Source organism: Falco biarmicus, chromosome 3 (assembly GCF_023638135.1).
Source record: "Falco biarmicus isolate bFalBia1 chromosome 3, bFalBia1.pri, whole genome shotgun sequence".
Lineage (NCBI taxonomy): Eukaryota > Metazoa > Chordata > Aves > Falconiformes > Falconidae > Falco > Falco biarmicus.
The window spans coordinates 76647407-76665594 of NC_079290.1; the positions used below are offsets into that span (position 1 = coordinate 76647407).

Sequence of the window (18188 nt, forward strand, 5' to 3'; positions counted from 1 at the left end):
ATATTACCAATACTGATACTTCACTTCAGATGAGAATTCTGAGTTGAGGTTTTTCACTTTGTGTTGTTTTAGCAAATGTGAACGCTTCTAAAAGTAGTCCAGCTAAATGCTGAGACATTTTACAACAAGAAGCATTGTTTACTATGGATAGAAAACACTGTGCTGCTTCGCAAGCACTAGTGCCACACAACATTAACTCCATCCTTGAGGGGCTACATGGAGCTGGGACTACAGCAGCATCCTGACAGTTACCGCTTTGCCTGGAGCCTGCACCATTACATCACAGCACCTCCCCACCAGTCGCATAGCGCTATCCGCCTGGGATGTCTCTCTTCAGCATGTGGCCAGGCTATGAAAGGGCTAAGGGAGTGGGCGAACTAACTTGGGGATGTCCAGAAAAAAACTCAGATGGCAGATTTGAAGTGTCTTCATCATAAAGCAACTACCAGCTAAATTGCTTTTCCTGTATTTGGGTCTGGAGTTTGTACATGTCTACTCGTATGCAGAAAATGGTTCTTGCCCCTGTGTGGCCTGAGCTTAGTGAAGCTGCTGGGTGCCAGCAGAGTAACACTGCAGCCTGCCCGTGAGGAGTGGTGGGAAAGCCTCAGCTTAGTGCTTTTCTGCTCTCTGCTGCTGCATTTGGGGGGCGTTGACACATGTGAATATTTCACTGTGGCAGGGAGGGGGCTCAGTGCACATGTTGAAGAACCAACCATCAGAACAGGGGAGTGTGAATTTCTCTCCAAGCACCAGATTGTTGTCTGGATTTTTTCCCTCCTGTTTTCTTTTTCCTCCATTGATAAGCCCTGTTTCCAGTAAATGCTCAGAGACTGTTTTCCTGTCTCAAAGTGGCATAGCAACAGCATCAGAACAAAACTCAAAAGCATCGACTTAATGACATACTGAAATGGCTTCAGAATTCATAATACACTCTCATTTATTCGAAGTGTAAGGGAAGAAGTTATTGCACAGCATACACCTTAGGCTGTTGGAAACCTTTCTTCTGTGCACATGTTGATGGTCAAATGAAAATAAACCAGTTAAATACTTGTTCTATAATTAGGTTTATCCTTGTAAACATCTGCATGAAAAACATTGAAGTAACCTTAGGATATATTACGTAGCTGCGCAGTAGAAACAAGAAAACATAAGTTTAGTATTACTTATTGCTGGTGTCACGTAAGATCTTAACAAGAAAATTCCAACCATTTATCAATTCTACAACCTTTTGGTTAGTAGAAACAAGAGATGTAACTGTGGTTAGAGATCCTTTCTCAAGAAGGCAACTTCTCCTCTAACAACCCTCCAATACAATGTTTGTATCCTCACATTAACTGCTGTGTTTCTAAATCTTGGCCATTACACGGTGTTTTGTTCTGTTCAGTAACACTGTGTTTTATAAAACATTCCTGTATTCTAGCATCTCTAGATGGTTGAACTCTGACTTCATTGACATTGTGAGGAGGAGTAAACCTGGCTTTGATAATTTAAATATTAGTAACAACTTAAATAAATTAGAACACTGAAAAGTTCTCTTAACTTAGTTTATGAGCATTTCAAAACAATATATCGAAGCTCTCCAAAGCTGCTTGCTGTTATACCATTAGAAGATGTATGGGATCTTTTCTACTTCAGAGTAAATGGTTTTACACTTACTTCATCCCCACATCCCCACATGGTGGATTCTAACAAAGCCTGCAGTGAGGCTTTTAAGGGGCATGACCCTTCTCCACTAGCGTACGAATTTGGTACCCAAAGCCTCCCGAACTTGTTTTAAATGCAAACAAGAGAACGGATTACGTTTAAGTCAGCGAAGCCACCTGTGCACCCGGCGCTCTCTGCCACCCGGGTGACTGGGGACGTGCCTTTAGGTACTGATGCGCAAAGAGGGCAGCTTGAGACAGCAGCCGGAGTTTGTGCTGGAATTTGTGCCGGAGTTTCCCTGCAGCACTGTGTAACTCGCTCGAGTGCCCCAGAAGCCGGTGCCTCCCGGTCATTTGCCGCACGCCTTGCTCAGCCCACCCCTCTGACGGCTGGCGCCCCCCGGCCGGTCTGCCCGTGCTCGGGGACCAGAGAGGTGGGGATGCGCAGGGACCACCCCGGCTGCCTCGTGTTCCCCGGCCTCGCCGTCACCTTTCGGGCTCCCGACCGGGCCCGGCCGCCCGGGAGCGCCCCTCGGCCCCGCTCCGGTCGGCGGCCGCGGGAAGCCCTGTCCGCCGCCCGCCGCCTGGGCGCGGGTTTCCCGGGGCGGCCGCGGACGGCGGTGCCGCGCCCCGGGGAGCGGCCGGGGGCAGCGGCCGGGACCCCCCGGCGGGGGAAGGGCACGGCGGGCGCAGCTCCCTGCGCTTTCCCGGCTGCGTCGTCCTCCGGGCGGGGGTGTGTGAGAGGGGAGCTCGCCCCTTTCTCCCCCACCGCTTCTCTCACTCCCCCCGCTCTCCTTCGCCCCCTCCTCAAAATAACGCAGCCACACTCGCAGCTGTAACGCGGCGCGTTACCGCGCTTGCGGGGAGAGCGGGCGCCTTGCGCCCCGGGCCCCGGCGGGTGCGGGGGAGGCGCTGGGGGGCTCGGCCGGGGCAGCCGGGGTGCCCAGTCCAGAGCCAGGCTGGGAGCTCCCCTTGGAGCCAGGGGCCTGGGGCTGCCCCTCACCTGGGCTCCAGCGCCCCCGGGACAAAGAGAAAACTCTCCTAAGCCAGGAATTTTTCTCTGGGCTGTCTGAAGCGGAGTATCCCCCCCTCCTGTTGCTTTTCCCCGGGAGGGGACAAGGGACCTACGGACCCCGGTCCCTTGGCAGGGGCTGCCTCAGTGATGACGTATAGAAAGTAACTTGACTGCAGAGGAGCAAGCCAGAAGGGGCTTCTCTGCTGATCTCTCCTGCCTGCTTATATTCACCTGGAAGATAAGGGCGTTGTTGTTGTTATTATTATTATTGTTGTTGTTGTTGTTGTTATCATCATCCTTATCATTATTACTACTACTACTATTATTATTACTATCATTATTTAGACTCAGAGGTATCTGGGTTGGAGAAAGGCTGTTTTAAATGACTGTTTTCCAACAGGCAAACTTACAGAACTTTTATCGTAACCTTCAGGTGGAGTCTCACGAGGAAAAGGGTTTTCTCTTCTTTCTTATTTCTGAGTTCTTAACTAATTAGGATGAAATGACATTGTCAAACACAAAATTAATTGAATTCTGCCAGTACTGTTTAAACTCTTTAAAACATTCCTACCTAAATGAGCTCCTTGCTAATAAGAGCTGAATTTTTCAGCTTTCCAGGCCAATTTTTGCACAATAAGTAAATGGTGTTTATGCACAGGGAGGCCTTAATGTAATGCCCTCTATTGCGAGTTCTAATAAAAGACTGCTCTGTTTCGGCTCCTTATTAGAATAACACTATAAATAACCTCTTTGTAACAAGGACTTTTTAAGAAATGTGAAAACTTTTGTTCCAAAATCTCCTGGTGCACATTGTGCCACCATCTGGCAGATCTGGCTTTCAGGGCAGGTACACCTCCCAGCACTGCATTCATGCTGGGGTAGCAAAGATTGCCAGAGGTAAAAAAATGCAGTCTTGGAAGAAAAGACATAAGCTGCCGAATGTAAACCAATACACACACACACACAAACCACACAGTTTTAATATACCTTGGGAAGGGTCCATAGTGCTTATTAAAGCAAAACTCTTGCTGATTCACTGTCTAAGATTGGTGGACTTAGTCTTTACATTGGTGTAGGTTATGCTTGTGGAAAAGAGCTTGAGGACATTGCTTTTTTCTTACATTAGATTAATTCTAAAGAAAGCATGCTGTTGTGAGCAGTATTGGCTGCAGAGGCACGATTACCCTTGGAGTAAGACCAGATACATAACTCAATGGTAGGAGGAAAAGAAAGATTTACCAGGGCTAAGCAAAAAAATATCAAATGATCTAATGCAGTTTTTGTTTGGACGATAACATATTTAGAGTTCCTATTTTCTTGCCTTTCTCCAGAAGACCAGAAGCAGTACCATACCTCTAAAAAGCTCACTCATCTCTTTGTTTAGAAGCTTTCAGAAATAGCACACATATTTTTCCTCCATAGTGTTTTGTTTTTTCTAAGGCAATCACTTAGTTTTTACTTTTCGTACGGGAGACATTCTTAATGAATTGGCATTTGACATTTTTTCCTGAGTCAATCAGTTTTGTACATTGTGAAAAAGCTCTGCTTGCAAGAAACTTCTAGCATATTTTTTTCACATATCTTTGTCTAAGTAACTAACACAGCAAGCATATTTCTATAGGCACATGTAGAGCATGAGATGAATGACTATTAATTAAATCAAAGTGATTTCTCTATTTCTAAAATATTTATTGTTGATTAATACAGGAAAGACCAAGATAAATTACTGGTAGTGTAGATACATTCACTGTATTGAACAATGTTATAGTAATAGTTTGAGAAAACTGCGTATGAATTAAAAATTCTGGTTCAATTTGTTGTACAAAAACTGCTGTCTCAGGAGTTTTGTTAGTCAACACTGGTGGATACATACTGCTTTTTAAATACACATGGATTTGATGGAAAGAACCAGGAGCACTAAACTTCATGGAGCTGTTCCTGAGGCATGGCTATGCTGAGGGAGTAGCTGGGAAGAGGCAGGGCAGTATGAACTTCACCAGCTTTGGCTTTTTGGAGTGAACTGGGAATAGCAATAACTTATCAAGAGCTGAGTAAGGAAGCTGAGCCTCTTATAAGAGGACTAGCAAATGGAGAAAACCCTCCAAATCATGCACAGAAGCAGAAAAGCAACTAGACTGAGCAGGATCCAGCCTAATTTGCCATAGCAGTGGGGGCAAAACTTGTTTGTTGTGCATGGTCCCTAAGGAAGAGTGGGCACAGAGAATGCTGTATTAGGGCTTTCTGTAGCCTAATGGTCTGCCAGCATCACTGGCCTTTCCCCACTCCTCTCTTCATTAGTCAGGCCATGCTCTTAAATGACTAGTGAGGTTTTACCCTCTTACCCCCCAGTATGGGAGCTGCAGCCACTCCTGAATATTGCAATTAGAGACTCCAAGACAAGATTTCTTTCCTGTCTGTTATACAAACCACTACTTATTCCTGAAGCTTTCATTTCTAGTCCAAGTGCCCTGAAAAGCATGAGCCTCCAGTTAAAAGGTGTACTTTGAGTAACAAACAGAGCGATAAGAGAAGGCAGGGTGGGTTCAAGGGATGGCTGGGGATAATCCCAGTCTCAATTTTGGTAAGACACTGCTAGTCTGAGTGCCAGCACCAGAGAATTGCCCAAGCTAGGGCAATTAATCATGCAGTGAATTTGACTGCTGGATTCACCTGAGGCAGGAGGTAATTGCACAAGAAGTGGTAGAAATGACCACATCTCTAATTCGCTAAAAGCAAGAAGACTCCTGCTTTCAGAGGATGGTGATGCTGAAGCCTTCCAACCCAAGGTTCCCACAGGGCATGTGTACACCCCGCCTAAGAAAGGTGCTACCAGCATGTACAGGCTGTGAAATACAGCATTCAGAAATTTTAGGATTAATGCTGCTCATGCAACTGCAGTTTGGACAACTTCTGCTAATGCTTTTTTTGATGGCTGCCTCAACTACTTGGTCCCATAAGGATCTTCCCTGCAGAACTGCTGCTGCATAGGCAGTGCTGTTAGTTGCCACATAGACCTTCCTGTCTGCTGAAAACTGCAGGTACTCATTAGCACTCCACCAGCAGCAATAAGATGTTGCTTCTTATAAGCAATCCATTTTTGTACAACCTTCAGGCAAACACAAGAGGTTCTGCTAAGGAAAAAAATGCATCTAAAGTATTTTAATTTTTAACAATTTACTAGGAGGGAGGCACTTGTAATAGGGTCAGTCTTTTAGCCGTATCTTCTTCACCTTAGGAAATCAGTGCAGCTCCACTGTAATCGCAGACAGTTATCTTAGCTGTCAGGTTTAAAATGATAGCTGTCATGTAGGTACAAACAATACATGATAAATATCCTAAGTGTTTACTATGACTGTGAAGCATTGCCTGTATTGCAGTGTGCTAAAAGTCTGTTTCCAGGGAAGAAAAACCAGCATGCAGCTGACAGCTGTTCCCTCACTCAGCAAATGCTTCTTCACAGGCATCACAACCCTCAGCTAGCTATTTCAAAAAGGAGACAGGAGGCCTTCATCAGAGTGTATTATTGCCAGAAAGAATAAGCTGCAGCCTTGTTTTCCTGTTAGCTTGATTTATAAGGGTTTTTCTATTGCCATTTGTTTGCCTGTTTTCCACTTGGTCAAGTTTGCCAAGCTCAGCGAGGTGGGAAAAAGGGACTCGTTATTTTGCACTTGAGCTTGGTGTTGCTCTCCCATAGGTTTTTCCACACGATACTATGGAACATGTTGAATTTGCATGCAATCGAAATTGCTTCTGCAACTTCTTTTTTACTTCTGTGTGGCTGGTCCTCTATTTGCAGTGAGATAGGACGCTACTCCACCAGACTAAAGCAGGAGACATGAATTAACGCCCTCCATTCGATGTGGCTGAGCACACTCGGGTATTACAAGCAATGGCTCAGCCCAAGGGAATGAACTTCTTCCTAATGCAGCCTAGGTCTCGGGCAGTCTCAGTGGCCCATCAAAAAGTAAGTCGGTTGAGTCACTGATACTAAAAAAAAAAAAGAGATTTAAACTGAAGGCTATTTTAATTCTCAGAATATTGCCAACCGCTGCGTCTTCTTCTCTTTCCCTCCCTCCCCGCTGGTGTTTTGCTTCCAGACTCTCAGAGGAGGGAGTGTAACCATGCATAACAAAACAAAAAAGAAATTACAGTTATAAACAGAAGATAGCAACCCAAACCCGAGAAAAGAGCCACTTTAGCGAACGCGGGTGATGAACGGTCATTGCTCCTCCATCAACCCAGAGACATCACGGCACAGCGAGAACGCAAAGGTCTCCTCAACGCCTAGCTGCGCGTCCAGCCACACTCAGGAGAGCCCAAGCAAACCGTGGGGGCTCGAGCTGGGCTCTCTCAGTCCTGCCGGGTTTTCAGCACGTTTGTACCGCTGCAGTGCCACTGCAAAAAATACAAAGCAAGAGCGCGCGCTCAGATGGCAAACGCTCCCCAGCGTGGCGTTTTACCTGAAACGAATGTTAAGTCGCGCTGTGCCTTCAGTCCTGTCCCAGGAGTCATTAAAAATAAAAAGATAAGAGAAGTTCGCCCAGCAGTTGCCGAGCGGGATTTATCACGTCCTCTTGAAGCACACGCTGAGAGGTGCTGGTGAATCGAGGCCGGGGGGCGGCCGGGACCGGCCTGGCACTGCCCCCCAGCCGCGCCTCGGCCTGCGGGAGGGGGTGTCCCAGCGGGGGTCGCTGCCGGGCGGGGGGCAGGGGAGGGCGGCCGCCGGCCCAAGGCCACAGCGCGGCTCCGGCCGCGGCCCCGCCGCGGGGCTCGGCAGCGCGGGGCGTGTGCTGGGGCCGGGGGCGCCCCGCTCGCCCGCACGGCCCGGCGCTCACACCGCCCCCCCGCCTCTCCCCCCGGGCACCCCCCCCGCCCCCCGCCGCGGTCCCTCCGGCACCGCCCGGCCCCGGGGCCGGCTCCCCCCCTCCGCCTCCCCCGTTCCGCCGGCGGCGGCGGCGGCGCAGGAGCCCGCGGGCGGCCGCGCAGGAGGCGCGCTCGGGCGCCGCCGCCTCCCCGCCCCGCCGCCGCCGCCATGGCGGTGCGGAGCCGCGGCGCTTGGCGGCGGCTCCTGCTGCTGCTGCTCCTGGCCGGCTCCGCCGCCAGCCCGGCGGAGGAGGGCGGCGGGCGGCGGGAGGCGGGCGGCGGGGAGCACGGCGAGGAGGCGGCGCGGCCTCACCACGACTCCTCGTACGGCACCTTTGCCAGCGAGTTCTACGACCTGCGCTACCTCTCCGAGGAGGGTGCGGCGGCCGGGGCCAGGCGGGGCGCGGCGGCCGGCGGGGCGAGCCCGGCGCGGGGAGGGAGGGGGGGAGGCCGGGCCGGGCCGGGCCGGGCCGGGCCGGGCGGCTGGTGGCGGCCCGGCGGGCGAGCGGCGGCGGCGTTGGCGTTCAGCACGAAGGCCAGCGCCCGCCGCCATCTTCCGCCCGCCGCCGCCGCCCGGGCGGCCTCTGGCCCTGCCGGCCTCCAGCCGTGCCGCTCGGGGCCCGGGCGCGGGCGCGGGGGGAGCCCCGGGTGCCCTGCCCGACGACCGGACCCCCGCAGGGCTGGCGCCTGTCTCCCTCCGGGCCGCGGCGCGGCGGCACCCCGGGGCCCGGGCGTCTCCCCCAGGCGGGGGCCGGGCAGCCCGCTCTGGCGGCAGGGCCGGGGGCCGCGGGGGGCGGCAGGAGCCCGGCAGGGGACCGGGGGTCCCGGCTCCGTCCTCGTCCCGCTGAGCGCGGCCGGCCGGCGTGGGTTCGCCTTCCGAGGTGCAAAGCCCCTGGCGAACAGCCGTCCGGACCGCGCACTTAAGAGGAGTCCTGGTGTTTGTGGGTCTCGCAGTGTCGCGTGATGCCCCAAGTAGTAAGCAGCACGGTAGTCGCGGATTTTGGGGCGGTTTTTTGAATTTACAAATGGCAGAATGTTAAAACTCTGAATTTGTGGCTAGGCTGCATTGAAAAGCAGTTGTTTGATGCATTTGGAAAAAAGGGAGGAAGAGAGAAGATAGGATGTCCTGTGACCAGGCTTCCAGTGGTGCTCCGCTGCCAGCTGCTGTGAAATTTGGCCAACTTAATGCGTTTAATTTGGGTGATTTACCCAGGCCCCTGATACAGATAATGGAGGCTCTAATTTGCAGTTTACAACGCGGCATTCTCAGAAATCTAGGAAAGCAGATCAATGGCTCCCAAATGCCTAAAGCTGTGCAGGTTAAACGCTTGTTTGCAGATGCCGTAACTGATCAGTGTTTGTTTCCAATTTTAATGAAGCACTTCCAGTGGACTTTCTGGTTTCATAACTAGCACTTTGGTTTTCAGTTGGCTAAGTAAGAGAATGTCCTATTAAAATGTCTGTGTTCATGCGACAGACACAGACTTCTACCGGCCAAGACAGAAGTCTGTTGCAAACGTCTGCACTTTCTCTTTGGGGTTATTATACAGCAGACAGGGATTGCTTGGAATCATAACTCTCATTGTCCAGCCTTTCTGGGTCTTCTTTCACAAGTGATTGAAGCTTATAACTAGGGGCAATTCCCTGGTTTTTTTTCACCTTTTATTGCAATGTGTGTTTTATTTCACTTCTTAATGGAGGATGTATTACAAGGTCCTTATGGTATCCATTCCTACAGCTCTGAACCTGGTGCCCTGCATTTATACTTAATACTGTCATTTCTGGCTAAGGAGTCAGATTTAGTTCCCTTATGGATTTCCTGAGCGGACTGAGAGTGCACAAAAGGGTAGCTGAGTGGAGATCCCTAATTGTTAAGTGACTGTACTACTCCATGTTCCTGCTGCCTTAAGTTAACTTTTGCCCTTCGTGTAGCAAAGCCATGCTTCTCCCTTCTCGATGAACGTAGGAAACCTGAGAAAATTTTTGTTTTCAGTTATCAGTGTTACTTTGGTACCTGAATCCAGGACCACCTGAGCAAGGGGTTGTGTATGTGACAAAGTAGTCCCTCATCTGAACAGCTTAGTTATCAGCAAAGTAAACTGAAACCCTTTCTCTTTAGTATTACCACTTTTTATTCCTTGTATTTTATTTAGTAATGGTATATTCTGATTATACAGGTTACCCCTTCCCAACTGCTCCTCCTGTGGATCCATTTGCAAAAATCAGAGTGGATGACTGTGGAAAAACCAAGGGTTGCTTCAGGTCAGTCTAAGACTGCAGATACCTTTATGTTTGCAAATGCTGACTGATTGCATTGGAGACTTTGGTAAATGTTCCATATTCATTTTAATAACTTCATTATTTAAGAACATGCTTTGTAGTTATGGTCTATACTATCTGAGGAAACCAGATTATTTAAGGATATACATTTTAGTTATGGACCTACAGTTATGGACCTATGTTATGGACCTATGTTATGGAACTACAGTTATTTCATGTCTCTTATATTTTCATGAAGTACTTACAAAACTAGGGCTAGCAATGTCAAGAGTAATACTGTGTGTAGTTAATTGGTTGCTGTACTGCTCAAATACCATACATTCTTACACAAAAAGAGTAATAATTGTGAACACTTAAGTAATGGTACTTTGTGTATAGCATAATATAATATGTTTTACTGCATTATACCAAAATTCAGTCTTTCAGTTTTTTCTTGCAAAGATGTAATTAAATTCCATAGTGGAAAATTGCAAGTAAAAATTTTACATACATTTCCAATTCCATTTAGGTATGGTAAACCTGGATGCAATGCGGAGACTTGTGACTACTTTCTGAGTTACCGTAGAATAGGAGCTGATGTTGAATTTGAGTTGAGTGCTGATACTGATGGCTGGGTGGCAGTGGGATTTTCCTCAGACAAGAAAATGGTAAGACTCATACAGTTATTCGTGTTGACAGTGTGCACACTTTTACGTGCTAGGCTATAAATGGTTTATATTAGGTCTGTGAGAAATGGAGCATATAAGGGAAAACTGACCTGCTGAAAAGGAAGCACCATTTGGTAGCTACCCTGAGAGCAGAAGCCAGGCCTACTGCCTCCCAGAAAACTGCCTCATCCTTCCTAACGTGTCCTCTCCCTTCTTCTCTGAGAATTACAGCAGTAATTTGGTTCAGCTCTGAATGTTATTAGGTTTTTGTCTTTTTATTAGAAAAGCCCTCAGGGATAAGCCAATTCACATGAGAATGTCCTGTTGCACTTTATAGCAGTGTTACTTGGACAAAAGGCACATCAGAAACTAAATAGCAACTTATTTTAGTCTTCAGTAAATCAGTTGACTTTCAGCAATATAAATATGACTTTGGCTGTTAAATTTTGGAAGTCTTTTTGTTTCTTTCATACCTGTGTATTTGTTGTTCAGGGAAGCCACAAATGTGTGACAAAGTTACTCCTGCTTATTTAAACATGCATATTTCAGAAAGCAGTCTTGTTAAAATTTCTTCTTCCATCTCTCCTGGATTTTATTTGGTTTCAGTTTATGCTTATTCCTGTATTTCTTCATTCAAAAGCTTCATGTTTCATTGTGTCTTAATGAGCAATACAGGAGCATGTAGTGTGTGACCTTCAAAAAACCTGAGCAACAGACAACTTAGGCAAAGATGTTTTGTCTGTGAGCCTGGGTAAAATGTTCAGGATTAAAATGCAGTTCGTAATGTAGGTGTTCATACACAGAAACACTCCTGAGAATATAAACCAATACTGAGCCTATCTCCTAAATTCCCCGTCAAAGGACAGGACTATTTCTTGTACAGTTCTGAGCAGTAGTCTGAAAAAATACAGAATTTGGACGTCCTGGGCTAGGACCCACAAACAGGAATGAAGAAACTCATGCTGACTTAACAGTGTTTTTATCAGAACCAAAATGAGTAATAGAAAGAAAATGTGAGGGTAAGTGCTTTTCATCATTACTATATATGTTTTAACATGACACTGTAAATACAGAAGTGTTTTGTGTCATACAGAACAGTTCACGTGACAAGAAACAGTTCATGTTTTCAGTGTGGTGAGAAACAGTTTTACAGCCAAATTTTGGGACTAGTTTAGATGCCTGGAAATACAAGTACTCAACAGGGTTTTCAAAGCAGCTCAGCACCTTTAATTATTTGGCTCCAAGCTATCAGAGATGGTGTTACCAGTTTGTAACTCTGATCTACCTGCAGTAGACCTCAGGGTCCCATTGCCTGCATCTCATCAGCCACTTGAAAAGCAGATGTTACCTTTTGTCCCAGGCACACCAAGCAGCATATTAAGTCTCAGCTTATTCTAAGAAGAATGAAGTCCAAAGTGTAAAGTTTTGCTTCCAAATTTGCTGCGTATGTGATCTAATGCCCACCAGTCAGCTGGACTAAACCAGCTAGCATCTGTCTTCCTCTCTTGTTCTCCTGCTGACTTCATCCTTTCTCATAACTTCCAGGATGTTTTGGTGTCCTGGGATGCACATGCTCTAATGGTAAAATGACTCTGGGTCAAAACAGCTTAGCTGTGAGAAGTGAGCTGTGCTTTGGAGGCCCTAATCAAAATGGTATGGCCTGGATAGCTACAAGAGTTCAGGGGAAAAAAAAACTATTTTGTGTCCTCAATATATTTTTTTTTTTCCCCAAAGTCCTGTGACCTATTCTTTGTCTTAAATAACATTATGCTTTTCCACTTGCAGGCTTTTGTGCCTAGGCAGGATTTTGTAATATCATTTTGTTAATTGAGATTCAGAATGCTTTTTACTTTCCTTTTTATTTTTTCCCTCTGTGCAAAACCAGCTTTATTTTCGCCTCATGGTACTTAAGAATGAGAGATTTCTACTCAGAGATACAAAAACTAAACTTGGAAAATAAGTTATGGAGAGCAAGGATAGGCTCAAGACAGAAGCTGGAAAGGTTGCTTGCAGCAGCACCAAGATGCACAAACTATTCAAGCTTGTTTTACGTAGTTGTCCCCCTTTTCCTCACTTTTGGCACATCTTTTACAAATCTAGATAGCAATGTTCTTAAGAGAGCTGAAACACACCCTTTTTCTTTCCTTTCCCTATAACAAAGAACTGAGAGATGATCATGCTAGTAAGCATCGTGTCTATCATCAGCATGACATATCAGAAAGGTGAGTATTGGAGAAGTAGGGCCTGCATTTAATATGGCACCGATACCTGTGGCAGTGCTGCTCAGTAAAATGCCATTTGTCCAACTTGGACAGTGTTTTAATGGCTCTTGATACTAAGGCTTCTGTGAGAGAATGCCCCTAAAATTAATGCTAATTCCTGAGTGATACAGTGCTCTACCACTTTGATAGTGACCTTGAGTAATTGAACTGTTCTAGCAACTGGTTTAATATTTCTACAAGTCACCTTTACAAGCAATTGTCTCACACTTCCTTCTGTCCGTTGTTTCTTTGCTTGATTGTAATGCTTGGTGGCTGTTTATGCTATGTGAAGAAGCACATACTGTTACTTTTTTTCTTGTATCTTTTGGTATTCTGTGTTCTGTTAGTACATGCTGATCATTTTTCATTTTCTCTTAAGAGATATAGAAGTGATGGTCCCTTAAGTGAACATGGGAAGAGATTAGAAAAGACAGGCTGTGATTTATTCTGTTATTTTCCCATATTTGGTAGATTAATCTCCTCTGTTATACTAAATTATATTGGTTTTCTGTTCATGATCTGATGCAATGGATTTGGTACATGTCAAGTATTCAAAACTGCTAGTTTTTATGAAGCAGGATCCCAGAACTTCACGAATTATGAAAGAAAACAGCCTTCTGCTACTCAATTAATTATGTGATGTCAGGTTGATATCGTATCTTATAAATATGTTATATCTAATAGATAAAATAACTCTTAGAAAGATCCAAAAGAGGGTTCAGAGATAGTAAGGCTAAGTAAATATTACTGTCTACTTTGTGCTTTTCAATCTGATTGAAGACACATGGTTAGGGAAACAAATATATGTGTATATATAAGTTAGAGAGAAGGAATGAGAGCCCTAGGTCTTGATTGGTTTTTGACGATTAAAATTATATACATGTGGGAAATGCTTTTCTTTTCCTTCTACCAATATTTTTTACCATGTAGGGAGGAGATGATGTCATGGCTTGTGTTCATGATGATAATGGAAGAGTCCGAATACAGCACTTCTACAATGTTGGTCAGTGGGCTAAAGAAATCCAGAGAAATCCTGCTAGAGATGAAGAAGGGGTTTTTGAAAACAATCGTGTAACATGTCGATTCAAGCGTCCTGTATATGTTCCCAGAGAGGAAACCATCGTAGATCTGCACTTGAGTTGGTACTATCTGTTTGCTTGGGGCCCAGCAATTCAGGGTAAGTTGATATCTGTGTTACTGACAAAACAGAGGTGTCAAAATTGATAAATGTCTTTCAATTACATTATTCTTACTGGAATCTCTTTTTTTAAATGAACTAAAATTCTGGCACCATGAAGCTTGAAAACAGATAAAAAGAAAGAAAAGATAAATAACAGAGTCCTACCTGTTGTGTTCTCTTGGCAATATAGTTATTACCCTACTCCCCAAAGCTAAATTTAGAAGAACTTCATAACTAGAAGTTCTGAATTCCTTTGAAGGATGTTTATTGTTTATATGAATTTAAGTTGTTTTATTCAGAAGTTTAATTTCAGAAAGCAGAGAAACGACCCTATTCATTGACGGTGTCATATTGCATGCTCCTGTAGGCTTGAAAATTGTTTGGCTGTCTACCTGTTTCTTTGGTAGAGTTATAGAAAAAATGCATCTGACATAATTTCTTTCTGCCCTCTACCTGTTAAAGGTTCTATAACTCGTCATGATATAGACTCACCACCTGTATCAGAGCGTGTTGTCAGTATTTACAAGTATGAAGATATTTTCATGCCATCAGCTGCCTATCAGACCTTCTCGTCTCCATTCTGCTTGCTCCTCATTGTTGCACTGACCTTCTATTTATTGATGGGAACTCCATGACTGATGAAAAATAGCAAGAATTTGTCAGTGGAAGTTTCTCAGGGTGGACGGCTATATGGATGGACAATGCATTTTTCTATTGGAATTTATATCACACCACCATCCTCATCTAGCTGCTTTTGAACATAGTTCACGTCTCAGAAGAGTGAAATAACCATCTCCTTTAAGTGGCAGAGTGGTGACAAATCATTTAAAAATAATCAGTGAACACAGTGAACAAATATTTCCAGTGTTGTAACTACTTGCTTAAAGAAAAGGAGACTTGTAAAATCAATGTTTATGCGTGTGTGTGTCTGTGTGAGTGTTTGGGAGGGGTGTCTGTACATGTGTTTAGGCAAATTTAGTGATGGACATCTTATCAAATAACAAAATTGCCTTCCAAATGGCTCCAAAAAAGCAAATTTGGGAAAACATTATAATGCTGTTTGGTACTTCTGGAGCAGACAGCACAGCTCCAAGTGCAGTTTCTGAACTTAAGATCCGGATACTGACACAGCAGTATAAAGCCTGCCCTTCAGTAATGGACAGTTCTCCCAATTTTTTTTTTTTTTTTAATATATATATTTATCAAGGTTTACTTGCTCTAGGATTAGTACTTTCCAAAATTAAACTTGCATAATCAAGCATTAACATGATTTTTTTTTCAATAGAAAATAAGTGATGAATGTCTTCATAATAATAGTGTTTCAATAGCCTCCTTGAATGAAATGGCTACTTCTTTTACAAGTGAGATATAAAGTTATTTAAACAAGGGGAAGGGAGAATACAGTAATGTAAATTCTCCATACATAGGAAAAACCGATGTAAAACATAGAGAACATAGAAGTTCCCAACAAGCCATAGGACATCCTCCCAATCAATTTTTCTCTTTTTATGAAAAAACAGTAATTTTGCTGACATGTAAATATATTTTTAAGCAGTTGTGTAGTAGTATGAAGTAATCTGTTCTTCTGTGTTGTAAGCCTGCGTATCCTGTTCATGTTAAAGATGAATATGGACAGCTGGTGTTAATTTTCAAAGAAATGAAAATATAACTGAGATTATTTGTAAGGAAAGATAGGGATTAATAAGAGCAGGATCTTTAGTTTCATCAAACCATTGCTAAGATGTAGTTACTGTGGAAAATTATGAGCTAAGGAGAAAATACATTAGATTTTTTTATCATCAATAAATATTACAAAGATGAATGCTAAACATTACAGAACTGGAATTTGTCAAAATGTATTTATGAGCCACAGAATATTATGAAAACTTGGAGTTCCTGTGGAGAATTCCTGTTCTTCACATAATAGGAAGTGTATGACACAATTCTACATGTAGCGATTAAATGTGCTTAGATAAGGTTGATCATTCACTTCCCAACCTGCATTAAGAGTCTGTTTAGATAGAATTAAAGCTTCAGTTGGGCCAAAGTTCTATGTAACAGAGGACTCTGTAACATAGAATCTGGTAAAGTATGCGATGGACCTCCTTTTTATTCTCGTTGCTGCATAGAGTGTAAAAAGAATAACTAGCTTTGTTGGGTTTGCATCATTATTCACAGACTGAAGTTTGCAGGCTAATTTTCTTTAGGCTCAGCATTCTTCAAACCTGTGCTTAAAGTATGTGAATTAGATTGAAAATTAATTTAACTCCATCACAAACACCTTATCCCTATTTCAAAAGAATTATTGCTTTGTAATAGATATTTTCATTGATGTCTTTAGGGATTTGTTCACTTGAAATTACAGGTCTAGAGTTCAGGACGGGGAAGAGAAATCCAGAATTAAGTGAACTTTAAAAGTGCATATAGTAGCTTTATTTAGTATGAATTCTCTCGAGTTGGATAACCTATTCATCATCTGACGAAATATGTAGGAGAGACCACCTAATAAGGAAGGTCTGCTTTGGTCCACGACGACTGTAAAATTTAGCCTTAAGATTGGCTGAAGCGGATAGCTGAAGCCTGGATAATGAGCTTTCTATTCAGCAACCAGTTGAAGTGAAGAAGTCATTAGGGCAAATTATTTCTTGTTTGTGCTAATTTGTAGGCAGCTGAGATGGTGTAGCTCCTTCTCAGAGATCACAGCTATTTAAAGTAGCCTCAGGATTGTTTTAGTTTATGGCCTTGTATTTGCTATTTTAGTTTCAGCCATTTACTTGATCACCCGCTAAAGGGCTAAGCTAATAACTGAAAGGTACTGAAGTAGGATAGAAACCCATTTTGGCTCCTCTTCTCTTCTTTAATGCAGTGCCGGATTTAGGATAGCCCAGCTGGACCTGAGGACAGTGGTATGTTAAAGATGACAATAATAATACCAAGCTAAATGTGCAACACCCATAGAACTGCTTTCCACTTACACGAGTCAGTTGTGTTTAAGTTCAGGCTATAAAGCAACAGCAAATTCAGAGCAGGGGCAGAGCTGCTTAAGGATACATCTGCTGCAAAGTATAAACTGCCTCAGACTTCAGATGTACCCATGTTCTCGGTTAGGGTAAAAAATACATTTATTTTTTTTTTCCTCTTTCAGTTTACTTCTCAGTGTGCTGTCTAGTGTTTTTGTCATTGAATTTTCCTCTTGTTGAAGTATTAGCAGAAATGTGCAATTCTATGAAAACTGTCACCCAAGCTTCAAAGTACTTAATTAGCACTAATTAAGTTTTTCTAATCAAATGGGAGGAAATAAAAGGCTACAACAAACAGCAAAGCAATTTAATCTTTGGCATATCAACTGATGGTTGAGAGTTGCTCTTCAGAGTGGGAAAAGCAGAATAAGAGATTCAAGCTGACAAACAAAGAAGGTACAAGTGTTTAGAAATTACCAGTTGGGAAGGAATATGAGAAGGAAAAGGCCGTAAGAGAAATGAAAGAGCTTTAGCTCAATGGTATTTAACTTTGTCTGATACTTGGTAAGTCCTAATATTTTAGTGGACGTAGTAACTTGTCATGGAAGGTATTTTGGTTTTCATCTGGTTTTTAAAATTATTTTTAATATTGAAAAGCAGGATTTATCTATGTTATACAAAGTTACTACAAAGTAACTTTCTTCAAAGTAGTTTTTAAAAGATGATGGCATTTAAAATTGTTTTCTGGATTTTTGTAATTAACAGATACCAACACAAACTAGAGAAAAAGGCCTCCTTTGGGAAAGGAAGCAGACATTTCCTTCTCCAAATGAAATAGTTTTTAGTTTCTTTATGGTGACTACTAGCAAGGAGCTGTTAAAGAACACATTTCCAAAGTGCTTTTATTTTGAGAATTACTTGCTGCAGGGTGACCTAATACAGAAGCACAGAATTTAGAAAGTGCATGTTTACAGTATGGTGTCCTTTGGAAATTTAACTTTGATTATTAATTAGAAAGATAGGACAGCCAAAGACCATAAGATATTAATTAATGTCCTTGAATATGTTCTTTCCATGCAGAACAAAATATAGTTGTGTTCATTGCTTGTTAAATCAACCATAATATCACCTTCTGCTCACTCTGTCCATCTTATCTACAATGTTTTGTACTTAAAGTTTGCAAGTTAGTTGGAGGAGAGATCAACTGCTTGTATTTGTGTCAGTGCCTATTGCAACGGGGCCTTGTTTTTGACTGTAGTATCTGACTGGTCCTGCTACAAATAATAAGCTAGGCCCAAAATAACATTAATAGTAAGTAGGATAGGAAAGGAAGAAAAAT

At 43.7% G+C, this 18188-nt stretch overlaps 1 protein-coding gene across 1 annotated transcript; it reads left to right on the forward strand.

Moving 5' to 3' along the window:
* The first annotated feature begins 4377 nt into the window (after positions 1-4377).
* FRRS1L (ferric chelate reductase 1 like) lies at positions 4378-17972 on the forward strand. The gene is made up of 5 exons (XM_056333206.1): positions 4378-7898; positions 9699-9783; positions 10310-10448; positions 13640-13886; positions 14352-17972. Exons 1-5 carry the CDS (start codon positions 7691-7693, stop codon positions 14522-14524), a joined length of 852 nt encoding a protein of 283 aa, XP_056189181.1. The 5' UTR covers positions 4378-7690; the 3' UTR covers positions 14525-17972.
* The last annotated feature ends 216 nt before the right edge of the window (positions 17973-18188 follow it).